The following is an 18,063-nucleotide window of genomic DNA, read 5'->3' as shown; positions in this document are numbered from 1 at the left end:
CACTACAGCAACTTTAACCAGCTACCACTGTGCCACACAGACCAGCCAATTTGTTTCAAGTGCACTCAACACCAGAGAAGCAAAGACAAACACAAACTGAAATACAGCTAAATAAAAGCATTAATATATCTCCTGGCAACTTACCTCCAGCACATTTTAAAAGACCCTTAAAACCTTTATGCAGCACAATGCAATTTATTACCTTCCTCTTTCCAAGCTGTCTGATAACATAGCTCTTCCATATTTTTGGAAGCAAAAGTGCTCCAGCTGCTTGACACTGAAAATAAAGGTGATTTGCAAAGTCTTGCCTTTTAGTTTGCCAAGCACTAAATGTATGCTTTCTTACAAAGATGATGGCTTGGGTTTTCTCTGGTTTATTTTGAAAACAAAGCAATTGGGAAACAAATTGTGGCCTCAGTAACAGAAATACTGCTTTTGTAAAAGGATAAAAAAAAAAAAAGAAAGGAAAAAAAAAAAGCCGTGAGTGAGTAACGGCAAATACCTGCAGGGGGTAAAAAAATAAAATAGGAGCATACTGGGGAAATAGGCTTTCAGTTGGCATCGGGAGCTTCACAAGGGGGCTGGCTTGATGCTACCTTCACGTTTCAGAAGGTTTGGCTGGTAGCTGGTGCTTTGATATGCACAACTACTACTAACATTTCATAATGTGACAATCTAAGAGGTGAAATAGCGTTTGTATTTCAAAATCCATTAAGAACAGCTGCAACTTAGTGCTGATGGATACATCCTCACTTTAGTAAATCAATGTCTCCTTTGTAGAGTTATATGAAGCTGTTTCATTGCCACACAGATGGGAGATGCTAAAAAAAAAGGAAAAAAAATAAAATAAAGGAGATTTAAAATCTGTTATAGCACACTACATGTTAGCATTAGCTGTCCCTAGTATGAAGAAGTAATGAAACAACTAGAAATGTCATGTACAAGAATAAAAGAGTAAAATAAAAATGGAATTAGCATTTGAAGTGACAGTTCTGAAATGCTAAAAAAGCTTATCTCAAAACTGCATGTTTCTGGGTGGGAGAAGGATTTCTAGGACATGCTTTTTCCCTAAGTGAATTTTCCAAGAGTCCCAAGTGTTATTTGCCTTCTAGTTCTGTAGTGTCAATATGGATTTCTCATTCCAATTTCCACATAGCCTGCCCCTACAGTGAAAGCATCTTGTGTTTAGAAAACGTGTTACGACATTTAAAAATGTTTATTGTATTTAAACTAACAGTAAAACTGTACGAGGAGAAAAAGTTAATTTCTTCAAAAAATACCTGTTGGCCAGCATTAGGGTTAACCCACAAGCTTGTTTTAAACAGTGTTTTTTAAATAAACATTTCTAGATGCCTAGACAGGACCCTAAGAAGCAAAGGGACCCAATGGTTTTTCTTTGCTTGTTGGCTTTTGGGGTTTTCCATTTTAGTTCCTCGTGAAGCCTCATGATGAAACACCTACCAAGACTCACCAAAGCCTGAAGGTTTAGGTGGCTGTAATGAAATAACCACTTACAGAGGCTATGGGAGAAGTAGATTTTGTTAGTCTGAAGGAGAATTGGGCTGTGGAAAGCTTTAGCACAATAGCCGATTGTCAAAGAACACAGCTCTAGCAAGCTCTGCTCGCCAGGGGCGAGGCCAGAGGCAAGAGTAGCTTAAAAAAGAAGTGAAGAAAGACCTGAAACTATTTGCTAATGCGGTAACAAGCACTACCTTTATTATAAACTGACTGACTCACGGAGGAGGTTGTTTTGGTTTTTAAACTGGCATGCTCATTCTGTGGTATATGAACTGATCTCCAAGTACTCGTAAGGATAATCCTTAGTGAGGCCAGTCCATTATTAGTGTTCTGTGGGTATCACATCTTCTTTACTCACAGCAGTAATAAAATGTATTCTCCAAGTGCGGACAGGACCTATTTGATAATCAGCCTCAAAGCTTGAGTCCTTGGGGAGAATGTAGAATGCTGTCTCTGCCTGCACAGAGCTCTCAGCAGGATAAACCTCTGATTAGTGACGTGGAGGGTGGAGTGGATGTAAGTTTAATGTTATATGCCAGCTCACATTAGACAACCTTGTGCAACTCTGTCAGTTTTGGAATGCAGTTCGATTACCTTATCTAACTGGAGAGCTTGAACAATAGGATTTAAACTTCTGGAATACAACTGACTAGGCTAAATGCTATTTTTAGGAACATAGATAGGTAAGTTAACATATATGTATATGATTAACTTACCTATTTGCATATAGATTATACAAGTATATAACTTATGCATGTGTCTTCCCAGTTATGGGCACCTGCAGTACTCTGAACACCTCACTTGCTACTCTCTAAATTCCCCCTGGCTGCTGAGGTGCTTCCAGTTGATGTGTGTAATACGGAAGCTCCGTATACATTTTTCCCCTCCAACCTCACTGCAAGTTCTTTATGTCCTTTATACTTACTATTCGTATACTGGGCTGCATATTCGTCTGCAAGTCTGTCAACATAGTTCACCTCCCGTAATCAGAAAATGGTGATTAAATGAACATCCAAGTACAGAAGCTGTCAACCTGGTGTTCGTATTTTTTAAAGTTAAAAAAAATATTAAATTACCTTTTTGCTCTCATATGGCTCTGAAAAGGTCTTAAAAAAAAAAAAAATGGCTTCCACGATCTTAAGACAGAATCAAAGGTCAATGCCAATCATGTAGTTTTTAGCATTTACAGGAACAATAAAGAAGAATAATGTCTGTAAAAGAAGTTTATGCTGCAAGCCCTGCAGTTCTCTGTCTTCTAGGGTGGGTTGTAATAGCTCCTAAAAGGAGCTATTCAGCTTTTAACCACAACAAGGTATTGTTTGTTTTAGCTATCTGTTTCAGCATTTGGCCCATCTCGTGGGACGGTCTTTGAGACTTTGTTTCAGGATTAGGTTGCAGATAGAGTATGACAAGGAAAGGGGAAAAAAAAGTCCTTATTTATATCCTCTTACGTTCATAGGAAAAAAAAAAAAAAAAGCGGAATTTTATATCTGTGCCATCGACCTAAGAGGGAACATAATCCGCTCTCAAACTACAGAGTGAGCACAACTTCTGTAGTGCGTGCAACTTTGACCTCCGTGTAATTACTCCAGGCTTACATCAATATAACAGTGCCGGGTTTCTCTTCAATTATTTCCCGGGAGTGGCAGGCTCTCTTCCCGCAGTGCTTATTTATTTCGAATTGGCCTAATTTGCTCGACAATTTGCACATCCCTTCTTTGGCATCCCACGTTTCCCCGGACGGCGGGAGCTGGGGCTGTCCGGGCTGCCCCGTCCGTGGCCGTCGGTCTCTGCCCCGGGGAGGCGGCCACGGGGCTCGGCACCGCCCAGCACCGGCGGGCACCGAGCCCCCCCAGAGGGAACCACCGCGGCTGGGGCCCGGCGCTGAGCAATTCTTACGGATGAGTAGGCAGCAAATGCGGTAACTCAGGCCAACAGCTCTGCAATTAGGGCTATAATTTCAGGTGTCGTTATGAATATTTATTTCATCGTACCGAATAAAAGAAATGGCCCGGCTAAATAGCACGGGGTATGGTTCTGTGGGGTCGTTTGGTTTGGAGAGTTGGGGCGCTACCGGCGGGGACCCACCTCGTCCCCTCCCGTCCCGCGTGGGACAGGCTCCCTCTCCCCGCGGTGCGCGGCCGTAGGCTTATGCCCTCGTTCCTGCCCGAGCCCAGCCCGGCCAAGGACCCTTCCCGGGAAGGAAGGGTAAGGAAGGCAGCGTGCAGCCAGCCGCCTTCCCGGGGCAGAGCCGGGCGGGGGACGGAGCGCCCCGCGGGCGCGCACGGGGCGGGGGGCGCGGGCGGCAGGGGCAGGGCTGAGCCGGGGCTCCGCGCCCCCCGCCCGCGCTGCGCTGCTCCGGGGCTCCCCTCTGCGAAAACACCCGCAAAGTGTTGGATGTTTTTAGGTCCGGCGGCTCCGCAGCCCGGCGCGGTTGCGGGAGTCCCCTCGGGTTGTGCTCCGTCGCGGAAGAGGGGAGCAGAGGAAGAACGCGGGCGCGATGGGAGGCAGCGGCGGCACGGGGGGGCCGAGGCCCCTCCGGCTGCCCTAAGGTCTGCAGCCCCAGCGAGCAAGAGGGCGGCCCGGAGCGCCCGTCAGCCCCCGAGTCCTTATTGCTCCCTCTCCGCAGCCAACCTCGCCGGGGCTCCCGCAAGCCAAGCGAGCGCCGCGGCTACCAGCTGGCTGGTTCCCGGGCGGACTGCAAGCCGCACGGATGCAATGCCCCGAGCGTCCGTCTCCTCCCGAGCCCCTCGACCGAAATCCGGGCGCCCGATTAAAGGTGCGAGGTCGGCGGCAGGCGATGTCGCGGCAGCACGGCAGGCGGGGAACGGGGCCGGGTCCTCCGCCCGCTCCCCGGCAGCATCCTATCGAGGTCTGAGCCGTGCTGCGGACAGGCACAGCCCGAGTCTTTCGTGTGGGGGGGGGTTGTGTTTCGTTTGGGTTTTTGTTTGGTTTTTCTTTTCTCCGCTTTGCGTTTTTTGTTTTTTTGTTTTTGTTTTTTTTTTTTTTTTCTTTTTGGTCTGTGTTTAAGTTACTGTGGAATGAGGAGATGCGAGGCGTCGTAGCAGCTCGGTGGCGGTCCGTCCCTACCGAAGGAGCTGCTCCACACGCGGAGTGCTTTCTTTTTCGGGGATGGGGAGGTGGGACGGGCGCCGGGGATGGCGGGGCAACCTCCGGGCCGGGGCGCACCTGCCCGGCGGCTCCCCCCCGCGCCCGGCGCCCATCAGCGCTGCTCGACGGGACGGACCCGAGGTGAGCGGCGGGCGCGGTAAGTACCGCTCCCTTCCCCGCGGAACCCCCTCAGCGCGACTCAGCCTCCTCCCCATCCATCCCAACCTCTCCCGCCCCTTCCCCGCCGCCGCCAGTGGGAGCGCGGCCCCTTTAAGAGCCCGGCTTTGCCTCCCGGTAGCTGAAGGTCATTAAAACACAAAAGCGCTCCAGCGCTGCGGTCCAATATAGCGCATGCGCCCTGCCCGAGGACTGGCAGGGAGACGGCAATATGGCGAGAATGCCTGGCAGCGGCGGCGGCGGCGGAGAGTGGAGCGGCGGCGGCGGAGGGGGCGGCGGGCGCGGCGGAGGCGGCGGGAACAATGCGGGGGACCGGCCGTCCGGCCGCGGCGTCGCCCCCCGCCCGCACCGCTACTGCAGCGCCGGCGAGGAGGAGGAGGGCGAGGAGGAGGATGAGATCCAGGAGGTGCAGATAACGGGGGACGAGGAGGAGGAGGACGGAGCCGATGGGGGGCTGCTGCTGGACGAGGAGGAGGAGGAAGAGGAGATGGGTCTGGAGTGGGACGGCGAGGAGGAGACGGAGCCGCTGCCGCCCGCCCCGGGCCGTACGCCGGGCGGCGGCAGCAGCGGCGTCGGGGCTGCCCCGGGGGGCGCCGCGGCGGCTGCCCCGGGGGGCGGCGGCGGCGGCGGCCCCGGGGGGGCGGCGGAGGACGCGGAGCTGGAGGCGGCCCTGCTGCTGCAGCGGCCGGAGCGGGCGCGGCTGAGCGAGAACACGCGGCTGGCCACCCGCTACGCCGTGCGCATCTTCCGCGAGTACCTGAGCGAGAAGGCGCAGAGCCCCGACTTCGAGACCATGGACAAGGGGGCGCTCTGCCGGGTCCTGCGCTCCTTCTACGCCGAGGCGCGCTCCAAGAGCGGGCAGCTCTACTCCAAGTCCTCCCTCATCAGCATCCGCAGCTCCCTCAACCGCTACCTCAACGAGCCGCCCTACTGCCGCACCCTCGACCTCACCAAGGACCCCGAGCTCCGCGCCGCCAACCTCACCCTGGCCGCTGTCATCCGCAAGCTGGAGGAGCAGGGCGCCGGGCCGGTGGTGCAGAAGCAGGCCATCACCCGCGCCGACCTCCGCAAGCTCTACACGTGCAGCGTGTTCAGCACCCAGAGCCCCTTCGGGCTCCTCAACAAGGTCTGGTTTGAGACCTGCATGTACTTCTGCACCCGAGGCCGGGAGAACCAGCGGGAGCTGGAGGAGGACTCATTCGGGCTGGCCGTGGATGAGGATGGACGCAAGTTCGTCTACTTCAAGGCGCTGGGGCCCTACCACAAGTCGCGCTCGTCCTCCTGGAGCAAGAAGCGGGCGGAGAGCAGCGACGAGGAGAACCTGCCTCGTATGTATGAGACTGGCACAGAGTTCTGCCCCTACGCCAGCTTTGTCAAGTACCTCTCCAAGCGCAACCCCCTCTGCAAGGCCTTCTTCCAGCGCCCGCGGGACCACTGCAGCGAGGGTGACATCACCTGGTACGAGAACAAGGCCATCGGGAAGAACCTCCTGGGTACCCGCATGCAGATGCTCTCCAAGGCGGCCAAGCTCTCCAAGACCTACACCAACCACTGCATTGGTGCCGTCTCCATTGCCACCCTCAACAGTATCGCTGGCATTGGCACCAAGCTGGGAGGACTGCAGCCACCCCACCACCACCACCCCCCTCCCCACCACCACCACCTCCTCCACCACCCCGCTGGCGGGGGCTGCTACACCCCTGCCGCCCTCAATGGTGGACCTCGGCCGCGGCCACCCGCTGCCAACCCCTACGTGCTGCCCAAAGACGGTGACGCTGCGCCGGTGAAAGCAGAAGCGGCCGCAGTGGCCCCGGCCAAGCGGGCGCTCTACGAGGCAGTGTTCCCGGCAGGGGCTGCGGCCGGCGGCGATGCGTGCGGGCCCTCTGCCTCCCCAAAAAGACTCTGCCGCCGCCCCGCTGAGCCCCTGGATGCCGCTGCACCTGCCGTGGTGGTGGTCTCAGTGAAACATGACCCCTTGCCTCACCTCCTCCCTGAAGCAAATGGGCACAGAAGCACCACCTCACCCACAGTAGTTTCACCTGCTATTGTTACCCCCACACAGGTAACCGGAAAAAGAAAAAGGAAAAAGAAAAAAAAAAAAAAGTGGCAACCCCTCACCCTGTCCCACATAGTCTGCACTGCCCCCCTCCTTTCTTGCCCCAAGACTGGGCACTGAGGCACACTGCCAGCATTGGGGTGGCTCTTGGGTCACCCTCACTCTTCAGGCACCCAAAGAGCCCGGACGCAAGTTACCCAACTTACTTGCCCCCCCAGTCTCTTCATGCCCCACCACGGGTCCAGTGGCCACTCACTGTGTGCCTGGGTGTTGGACTTGGCTGGTGCCTGGGTGCTGCCATGCTCCCGCTCAGTGGTAGCACTGACAGCTTAGCCCTATGGGCTCCCCTTTTCCTCCTTTTTATTTCTTTTCCCCCCTCTTTTATTTCTCTTTTTGCGGGAGATGTGACTTATGAAAGCCTGGCCAGAAGAGTAGATAGGGGCATCAGGTATCATTAGTGCGTGTGGTGTTCTTGATGTGCTAATGAACTATTTGAATAACCTCAAATGCAAGAAACAGCCGGGAGAATACTCAATTACACACTAGTAATGAGGGTGTAATTTTAAACTTCAGAAGTTAACAAGAGGGTTAATATAGCAATTGCATTCATCTTGTATTTGTTTATTTAAAATAGCTCTGTTTCCTGGCAGTGATCCTTTTTTTTTTTTTAAGGCAAATTGGCTTTAGTTGCATTAGTTACCATAGTGGCGAAATATACTGTAAGAGCACAATTAAACGGGTTTAGGTGCAGCTTAGCTGTGGAATGAGCCCAAATTCATTAGATGTGTTTCGTTAAGGTAAAACGGTGTTGTCGAAAACGCTGTTGAGCTGTGCCTTAATGTGTGCCTTGCAGAGCCCCCTCTGCTGTGTGCCAGCACGTGCTGCTGCCTGCTCCCCATCCCCTCCAAAAGTACTTTCCTCTCGGGTGTTTGAGCGCCGGAGCTAAATTACTTCAATTAAAGCCTCACTGCACCCTCTGCAATTGGCTTGAAGTTTGGAAGCCATTCTAAGTAAATCTGTAAAGCGCATGCAGTTACGTTGTGCCCCATAAAATACCGCGTTTCGGGCAAGAACTTCACTGCTGGCTGCCCTACATGATTACAAAACCCCTCTGACATTCTTGTGTCAAGTAATAACAGGGATCGCAGCCGTCAGTCAGCCAGGGAGTGCGGCGCTGGGCAAGCACAGGTATATGACATGCCTGAGCTGCTTCCCGAGTGGAAATACCAGTTCTGGACAGACTGACCCTTTCAAAGAGTTTGCCAACTAATCAACCAGCCTGAAGGCTAATTGGGGTGGGGAGGGGGAGGGCAGGGCTCCCAGTGAATGCCTGCATAAGCATCTATGTTCTTTAAGATACCTGTGACCTCTCCTTTCTTTCAGGGAGGCTTTTTTGGGACCACTTCAGTGGAGTACTGTAGCTTGATCCCCCGCTGTGTGTATCTGGTGTCTCTGAATGGCTTAGAGGCTTGATTATGTGCAGATAATGTTTTTGTTCTAGCTTATTATTTCAGGTAAAAGCTAATGCTCCTCGCTGTATTTAACCCTAGATTCCTATTCCCCTTGCTTTTAACGATCTTGAAAGTAATTTTGAAACTTCGGGCACAGTTCAGCTTTTTAGGAAGAGCACTGCCCGTGCGTCTGGGAAGGGGGAGAGGGAACTGGGCAGAGCAGTCAGTGGTCACGGGGTGTGTGTATCTTTAACCTGTTGAATGAGGTGTCTTGGTACTTTCAGTTGTCAGACTAGAGAACTCCGTCTCTACCCTGGCTCACAAATCCCTTCGCACTTTCATGAAGCTTAGGTGAGGAGAAATCCAGCTGCTGTAGTGTTTGTTGCAAAGCTGAGCTTCTTCCTACGGGAAGCGTTCGGAGCTGTAATTCTCATTAGCTGGGGGCTGTGGGGAGAAAGGGAGGAATAGCTAAACTAGAGTACACAAGCATCTGCTGTCTTCCTAAGTGTATCAAGAAAGAAAATGAGCAATCAGCAAGGGTAATAGAACCAGACAATGTGAGTTTTATCAGTAATTACATGGAAATATTCACCTCCATTCATAATTTCATGAGTTAAACAAGGTGCCCACTCACTTTTGTGGCTGAATCTTGCCTTTGCTGCAAACCTCATTAATTTAAATGTTTAACAGAAAAAAATATGTCTCTCTTTTTTTTTTCCCATTTTCATCACCAATTTTTCTTGTGTCAGTTTTAACTTATGCACTTCTGGAATGTGACAAAATGAAAAAATACTGGCTGTGGAATGGATTTCCTTGGGAGACTGTTAATGCTAAACTTTTTCTCTCTAGCTACCTTTTATGATACTTACACTAATCGAGGTCCAGGGCATTTCCTGGGGAAATTAATGACTGGCTGAGGTTAATGGCCCAAGGCATTGCCTCAAGCCATTGGCTCTCCCAGCCCGGTCATTAATCCCCAGGAAATGCCCTGGCCCTCAATCGTTATTGCTTAATTATAAACAAAGAGTTTCTAGGCCTTTTTACTGAATATATCTCATCAAGTACCATGACACTAAATTCCACTGTTGACAAATATTACTGATTCCTTGAAAACATGAAGGTCATAAGTTTGTGGTTTATTGGTTGTCTTTGTAATTAGTCTTCCAGGGGACAGATTGTGCAGAACTCATGGATTTGTCCAATACTCTGTTGAAAAAGTAGTGGCATAATGTGTGGGTTTCTTAGCATATATACTTTATACTGTGAGTTTTGGTTTTCTTTTTTTTTTTTTTTAATAGCATTTAGTAAAGTGTGGAAAATTAAAGTACTAAATGGGGTGTCTTCAGTTTGCATTGACTGTCTGAGCAAGAATGTTAATTCTATGCTTTTGTGTTGTAGCTCCCAATTTTCCTTTAGCCCTGAATTGTCTTTTCAACACCGAGTTTGTAGGAACCTCCTCCAGAGCTCAGGAAAGGTACATTAAATGTTCATCTTGATCCAACTATTGCTTTAGGTTTTAGCCTTAAGAGCAGCATTTATAGTGTATTTTAAGCATACAGCACTGCCATCATGGCACAACTTTCTTTTCAGTCCTTATTTGCTCTGAAGTGTAGCAATTTTCCTGCCACTGACAGCAGTACTTCAGTTCAAGTTGATGACAGAGAGATGTAATTTGGCTGTTGTTCATCTCCCATGTTGCTGAAAGATGAACAATAGCTAAAGCTTGAACTTTTGATGCTACAATGTGGTGGTAGCTTTTGGGTTTTATAGATCTGGTACATGCTGAACTTACTACAGTAGTAATACCCAAAAATAGGTGTAGGAAAATAGTTTGGCCTCTGCTGGGGGGAGGAGAGTTGCCTGTCACTTGCAAATGCTTTGGTTACATTTGTTCTGTAGCTCAGTTGTGTTTCTCTGGCCTGTTTGTGAAGAATTCATTAGCTATTAAGATATCTACTGAAAGCTTGGTCATTAAAACCTGAGCCATGTGCATTTGTTGTAGCTGTTTTGGGGAATCTTGAAATACCTTTTTCTTTTTTTTTTTTTTTTTTTTTTTTTTTTTTTTTTTTTTTTTTTTTTTCCTTCTGCTTTAAATTTAGAGTTGCCCTTTTTGCTGTCTTTTGATCTGGCATATGCCTTTTCATTTCCTCACATTCTATTTGAAGGGCTTACTTTGACCTGAACCAGAAATCTAGTTCTGGCTGCAGGTTTTGCAAAAGAAGGCAGGACAATAGCACGTGAGGAATATGAGTGGACAGTAGGCACAACCGGGAGCAAATCAAAAGTAGCTAACAAGTCTAACCCTTTTTAGTCTTGGATTTTGGAGGAAGCAAATAAGAATCTGACCTGGGAACATCCTGCACATTCCTTAAATGGCCACAAAATAGATTTGTGTTTTGTACAAGTGTCTCTAGTACTCTGACCAGCATCGTTGGTAGGTGCTTCCCCAGCATGCAGGGCAGGAGAGCTCATCAGGTAGCTTCAGGGAAGGATGCTTAGGACAGTGGTGTAAAGATGCTAGGCTTTAGTTCTACCAGGGTAATAGATGCAGCAATATCCCTATCTTAAGGGCTTGAAGTACAGTGGCTATTAAGACTGATGACTGCTAAAGACCTTGTTAGTTCTTGTGACAGTACTGCTATTGATCAGGTTTCAGAGGTTAGTGCTGTGCTGGCTGCCCTATTGCATAGTTAGCGCTCTTCTCTTCGATCACTGGATTATCCCAGGTTGCAAGAAAATCCGGAATTTGCTAGGTGTCTTTTTTAAAAGAAGCACTGAGGTTAAAATTGTAGAAGGAAAATGTTAAAGAAACTTTAATCTCTGGTTTAAGAAATTGTATCTACCGTTGAGGCTACTGTTTGTTACTTTGTTACAGATTTTTTAGTGAGGAAGGTTTTTTGATCTTCTGTTAAGTTACAGATGTGGAAAGTAGATCTGTAGAAGGGACTATTATACCTAATACTCATGAAAATTGCTCTGAAATCCTTGGAGGGCAGGGGGATAAAGTAGTAGTGGTGTCAAGTATGGTCCCCAGAGCTTTCTTACCAATCTCCATAGTGAAATGCAGGAATCCTGGCTATGGCTCTTACGGGTGGAAGTCAGTGTTGTTTGTAAGTGACTGCTTCTAAAGATTGTTGAAGAGAGATAGGGTTTTTCTTTTTAAGAAAATAGGATATCCTGGGACACATTCCTTATAATGAACATGAAGCTTGGTAGGCATGTGAGTGTTTTCCAAGATGAGTACAAGACAAGCAGAATAGAGATTAGGCATAGTGATCTTATATACAGCTTTGGGGGCAGTACATGCACTGGAAAGAATGAAGGGAACTGGTTTTTCTTTCCTTGGCTGAGGTTGTTCCATGTTGAATTAGCTGTTAGGAAGTTGATTTAAGGTGACTTGGGAGAGTATTTCAGAGCAGATCCAAGAATGGTGTTTTGATACATGCATTTAGAATGGTGGCTGTGGAGCTAAAGGTCCAATACTCTCTTTGTAGATCCTCTTGGTTGCATTGGCATGATATGTTGGAGGCATTAAATTGCGCAACTATTTCAGCTGGTGATTTCTACTATCACTTAATTTTTCAAAATATTTTTCCTTTTTAGATGTTAGACTAATTTTATTTAGTTGCATCAAATGAGCTGGTCGAAGAACTTGTTTTGTCCAGCCTTCAGCAATGGCAGGAATGCAAGAGGTGACCAGTTCCTTGTAGCTCAAATGAATATGACTTTTGTGATACAATAAGGAGGAAAAAAAACCAACATCACTGAAGGTGCTGCTGTATTTTGACAGTCTTTTACATCCTATAGAATCTGAAATTACTATGTTGGTACTCTATGCACATCAAAGATAAAATGCACAAGCTTAAAGGCAGCAGAGAGCTGATTTTTTTTTTAACATAAAAAGTATTCTGTGATTATCCTGTAAAAGATTTCCCATTGCCCACTGCTCTGTTTCTAGAGAGCAAGAGATCAGAAACTGCTCAGTCTAATTGGTGAGTCTGTGTGACAGGGAGCTGCCTTATTTCATGTATGGTGTAGAAATAAATGAGTGCTTAAACCCTTTGAAACATACCACTACTGCAAAAGCCATAGGCTGTAATTAAATTGAATGTGGGGTTGTATTGTCTTGTGCCCTTGGCTATAAACTTGATAACAGGCCATGGTACCCCCACTATTGTGTTCGAAGCTGGAACCTAATTAGAGATGTTGTAGATTTTCAGCCACTTTCGAAACCCTTCTGTTCATCCTTTTCCCTGTGTCCTTTCTTATCATTTTGCTTTTCTGTTTCTGAAGCAACAAATGCACCCTTCTTTTCAGAAGGAAATTGTTAAGGGCATGTAGCCAAATATGTATGTGCAAGATAATTTTTTTATCATATTTTGGATTCAAGGGACAAGTGTTGGTAACTGCATTTTATCTGATGTGGAAGAGATTTATTAGTGTTGAGACAGTAAAAATATATAATCATGTTTCCAGGGAATGCTTTCAGAATCTTCTAGGCATTAGAATGGGGAATAAGGAAGGGATTGGAACTTCTCGTAATACCTTGATCTGAAAGTAACATTGGAAGATGTACAATTGAATTCTGTTCTGGTTGTTTTTTGGGGATTATCAACAAGGAAAAATGGCTTTTCTGGGCTTTTAGAAATTTACATGCTTTGCATTCAGCCAGTTTTAGTTGATCTGAAAACCTTCAAACTTGCTAAGGACTTAATCCCCGATGAGAACATGTGTCTTTGATGTGTTCTTAATACAACTTCTAGTTTCAAAAATAATCAAAACTGTAGTGCACAAATGTATTATAAACATTTCCAATAAATTCTTAGTTCATTGATAAGCTCACCTTTTGTGTGCACGAGTACACTTCTGTAGCTTGGACAGATCATTTTAATGAAATGGAAATTGAATGATATTTTAAAGCCCCATCCACTTTACCAATTTTTTTTTTTTTTTCACTGTATGTTTAGGACACATCTGCTCCATATAGCACAGTTCTGAGCTAGCACCTCCTTGGGCCTTCTGACTTTCTTCAAATCCTAGCCTGAGTGTTCTGATGTGGTTTGCAGTGTTCTTGGCACTTAAAAGAGGTCACGTAATATGGATATAATGCGTTATTGTGTGACTTCTGGAAAGAGGTAATCACTTCTTTTCAAACAGTGTCACCAGCTGTAGGAAACCAATCCTTCCCCAAGGTGGGTGTAGGAGATGAGGACAGAGTAGAGCTGTTTTGGTAGTGAGAGTAGCTTGTGGTGGAAGGGAGGTTGTTTGGTAGGTGCTGTTCAGGTAACACAAGCTGGAGCATTTGTTTGTGTAAAGGGAAGAGAGCAGAAAACTCCTTACAGGAGGCAAGGTGTGAAGCTGAATTTTGGCTTTCCTTTCCAAAGGAATTTTGGTATTCCTTTTCCTGTTTCCTTATCCAAAAAGTCCTGTGGATGTGCTGGGGTGATTTCTGAGTTGAGCTTAACTCTACTACAGTGCTTCCCTTCTCACTCTCCTCCTCAAAGTGCCCAGGGACCAGGTCTGATGATGCTGTTGTTTGTTTTAGTTTGGTTTTTGATATCAGGAGTGAGAAGAAGAGGAACATGTGTAGTTGAGACTCTTCTGCTTCGTAGCTCTAATGAAGGAGCCACAGCTCTCGGGCTCCCCTGCAAATTGGCACCTGTGTGTACTCTGTTGGTACTTCTGTGTCAGCCTGTCAGAAATGTAATGCATCAATGTACGACTTCCCTAAAACACCTTCTTTTAAGCCTTTTTTGTGTGCGTGTGTCTGCTTATGGGTATTCAAAATTAGAGATTGCTGGAAAAATTTCAAGAGTGATTTCTCAACACCCTTCAGCTGAATCCTGAGCTTTTACTCACCACAGCAATATTTTTAGCTGCTTCTTCTGCTGCTGTTGGTTTTTCTGTGAATGGTTCTAGGAGGCTTCAAAAGTGGCAGAGGGAGGTCGGTCTGCAGTAAGGGCAGCATCCTGTGTCTGATGCCTTGGCTTTGAGTCATTCAAGTCCAGTGTAGTTGTACTGAGCTCTTACTCTGATGCAGGGTGACCGGATGGGGAGCTTGTCCTCAGCTTGCTGGTGAGAGCTGTTGTTTCATGGGTGAGGTGTCTGCAGTGCACACCAAGGGACAGCACTGAAACTCTTGGGCTCAGTAGCACCAGTGGTTAATTTCTGAGCATCCTCTGGTTGAAAGCTGCCCTGGAGAAGTAGCAGCAGAAGCGTGTGGTGTGTCTGGGCAGTGTGGGGGTGGGAGCATGGGTGTGTGGGTTTAGCGTGAAAGAGAAGGGGAAATCCGCTCGTGTTGCACTCCTCACTTCATTTCTGTTTGGGATGGCTTGAGACTCTTTTTGACCTTTTGTCTGAAATGTGGGGAAGAGTAGAAGCAAGGAAGATGAAGTCGACTTAAATAGCTTCCTTCCTTCCTTCTTAACAAGGGCTGGCAGTTTCACCTGTGACATGCCTGATAAATTCCTTCCCTTGTATTGAAATCGCCCCATTCAGAAGAATTCGAGTCATCTGAAGTGCTGTAATTAACCCATCTACTTCTGATGCCAAACTGGGAGGACCTAGCTGAGAGTTGGGTTGACAAGTTGGAAAGTGTAAACGGGAGCACAGATGTCCTAACAGAATCCTATGGCTGTAGTACAAACTGTTTGAAATTCAGATAAAGAGGGAGCCTGCTTCAACTGATTGCCTTTTTGAGGGTTTCCCTGTGTTTCTAATGATTTTATAACTAGCAGCACTGGCTAGTCACAAAAAAAACTTGCATGCTATTCCTCCTTATCTCAGATATGACAGTGATAACTGGCTGTTTGTGGTGATGCTTTTTGTAGGCTTTTATCAAGTTGATCAGTACTAGTTTCCATCTTGGGTTTAGAAAATGTCATGATACAGTAGTTTCTGCAAGCTCTCCCTAGACTGTTGCAAGACCAGGTTTTTGCTCAAGTTTTTAAAATGCTTTTTAAGGGATGGGGGAAATAATAAGATGCTGTAAGCTTGCACAGTTTGACTAATCAGCAGTTCAGAACCACCTCTTGAGCTTTTCGGTTTATTTTCTCTTGTCTCTTAATTTAGTAATGCTGAAGTATGTATCTTGCTGATTATCTCTTTGAAAATAGAGTTTCTTGGGGAAAAAAAAAAAACAAAACCAAAACACTTTCTCTGAAAAACACACACTGATCAGTGACTGACTGACTTGGGAATAGAAAAGTAATTGTTCTTTGAAGAAGAACAGATAAGGCAAAGCTTTGTGGTCCATGAAACCGTGTGAGCAAAACTTAAGTTCTCTAGAACTGACTGAATCTGGTAAGAGTATGATTCTTTTTTCTCCAGCATGAGCATTTGAAGAAGTTATATTCCTTAGCAGGGATGGCAATGCAAAATTCCTCAGCCTTTGAATCTGCTTCCCCCCACCCTCCCCCCCCAAGTACTGTTTGAAAATAAAATAGGCAGAATGGGACTAACGTGGTTTTGGTGTCAGCCTCAAACTGCTGCAAAATCGGCTTTCTGAAGCTGCTGCCAATCCAGAGCAGTATGTGTAAAACAGTTACAGTTTGATTTTTGAAAAGCAAAAATAACTTTTATGTCCTTTCAGAACTTTTAGTTTTGCTTTCCTTTTGGGGTATTTGACACACTTTCAAAGTAACCTTATTACTGGTTTTATCTCTTAGAAGTCTTTGTAAGTTACCTTTTTTGGGAGACTTTTAGTGTGTTACTTTTGAAATGCACTTGAATACAATTTTTTTGTTTGTTTGTTTCCACTGGCAGTACTCTAGATACAAGCTGTTCTCTTCAGGTTTAGGCATTGGAAAGTATCAAAAGTAAGAAACTAAAAAAAAAGCTAAGGAAAATGAGGTTTATTCTAGCTAGGAAGTACAAATGTGTCAAAATGAGCAAGACATGTAGAATGTACAGTGATCAATACTAAATATAGTATTAGTTGAGTTGCTAATGCATTGTATTGATGTATGGAAGTAGCACTACACTACTGTGTAACTGGCAAAATTATCCCCATGGTACAGAGGAAGATAATTCAAGACTTCAGAGTTTATTGTGGTAATTCATTAAGAAAAGATCTCTCCTTCTTGTGCTAAAGTAGAATTTTAACCACTCAGTTTTTCTCAGTCTCAGTGTATTTGCTTCCAGACTGCCAGTGGATATAATTGGGATTGTGACTAATAGTAGGCTAGATTTGCAGTACAGGATAATGATATGGTAGTAACTGTGATTGCCGTGTAAAATATTCAGGAGCTTGTGTATGTTGTTTTAATTGTTGAGAGATACAAAAGCATCAGGTCAAATCTGTATCTTTTCAGGAAAAAAATAAAATAGATTAGAATTATTTTTTTTAATATAGAAGGCCTATGTCCAAATTTTTGCTAAAACAGCAAAACACACTCCTCTTCCTCCTCCTGCTTGGTAACTCAGCTGACTGTTCTAACTTATTAAGGCATTTTTATTTCTGTAAAGTGCTGGACTGATTTGACTGGACACTTCTTTTGCTACAGGGTTATGATCTTGCCAGCTTAGTTGCTGTGAAATGCAGTGGTGTTGTGGCATTGTTCTGCATAGATTACCAGCGGCAGAGCTGCCAGAGCTACCCAGCTACCCTAACCCTGTCAGCAGCTGCCCCTGGCCTGGCACAGGGGCTGGCAGTGCCCTCCGTGGCCCCATCCCTCCTGCAGGGAGCTGGTTCAGGCTCCAGCCACAGGAGCACTGCTGCTGGAGCAGTGGCCATGCAGCCCCGCCTGTGGCTCAGGGGTTCTGTGGGTCTTCTCAGGCTCTCCTCCCAAAAAGGGAACTAATGCTAGAAGGAAAAATTAAAATGTCTTCCCCCTCACCCCAGTCTTAAGAAAAATCAAAAAGCTCCAAAAAAGCCCCACCCTGAAAAGCTTTAATTGTCTTTAACGTTAATGATAGTTGTCTGAAATAGCTGTTATTTACTTTGTCTGAAGGGACTAGATTTTAGGAGGAGAAAGGAGCAGATGTGAGCTTTCCAAACTATCAGGAGGCCAGAAAGGTTAAATAACTGAGATAGCAGGATTTTGAAGGCAGAGCATGATTACTTTGTGAGAAGAAAGAGATGGAATTAATAAGTTGAAGTGGAAAATAAGAAGGAGAGGAAAAGCAGGGTGAGAATACCTTACCAACTATCTTGTTGCAGCATATCAGTTCGGGAACTAGATTAACTTCTGTATGCCAGTGTGCTTCTGCTGGATTAGTTTAATGGATTCAGGGAGTAAAAAATTATGTCTCTGTTTGGAGAGGAGAGGGGCTAAAATTGGAGGAAGAAATTAGGGGAAAAAACATCCTTCTTTCCTAATGCTAAATAACAAATTTAGTAGGTGCACTGAAACAAAATCGGATCAAGGAAATGATGGACCCAGAGGGATGGCAAGGAAGAACTATGCATGTTTTTCTTTAAAGTAGAAAAGCTAGAGGAAAATATAAAATAACAGTTAAGGGGCAGGGAGGGAAGTCTGAGTTTTCTTCAACTTTAGAGTTTAAAAAAAAGTGAGTGGGACTTCATTTAAGTGCGTTGTATTATTGCCTCTTAGGGGAACTAAAATCTAAAGTGTTTTTTTCCTTAACCTTCAAAAATGTGAAATTTAAAACAGTGGTTTCCTGTAGAGTTTTGTATTGTAGTAAGCCTTGGTTCTCGGGTATGTATTCTGAAAGAAATCTGCTGTCAGCACGGTGGTAAAATGGCCTGTAAGCATTGTGTTTGGTTTTATGCCTAATGGACAATAAAGT

At 46.1% G+C, this 18,063-nt stretch overlaps 1 protein-coding gene across 8 annotated transcripts in view; it reads left to right on the top strand.

The window, feature by feature from the left end:
- The window catches only part of KCTD1 (potassium channel tetramerization domain containing 1), a 100,211-nt gene that overhangs the window by 28,362 nt on the left and 53,786 nt on the right, over positions 1-18,063 (top strand). The window contains exons 1-3 of one of the 8 annotated variants that reach the window (XM_038127408.1): positions 3,553-3,726; positions 3,926-4,070; positions 4,148-4,390. The exons of 2 other annotated variants lie outside the window; for them this stretch is intronic. In XM_038127408.1, coding sequence (XP_037983336.1) covers positions 4,232-4,390 — 159 coding nt within the window. In that variant the 5' untranslated portion in view covers positions 3,553-3,726; positions 3,926-4,070; positions 4,148-4,231. Of the gene's footprint in view, positions 1-3,552; positions 3,727-3,758; positions 4,391-4,486; positions 4,787-4,927; positions 6,869-18,063 lie in introns of those variants that run through there. 5 more of the 8 variants (XM_038127399.1, XM_038127400.1, XM_038127403.1 and 2 more) reach the window with 5 other exon arrangements.

This window comes from Motacilla alba, chromosome 2, assembly GCF_015832195.1.
Source record: "Motacilla alba alba isolate MOTALB_02 chromosome 2, Motacilla_alba_V1.0_pri, whole genome shotgun sequence".
Taxonomy (NCBI): domain Eukaryota; kingdom Metazoa; phylum Chordata; class Aves; order Passeriformes; family Motacillidae; genus Motacilla; species Motacilla alba.
This window is presented reverse-complemented; position numbering and strand designations above follow the sequence as displayed.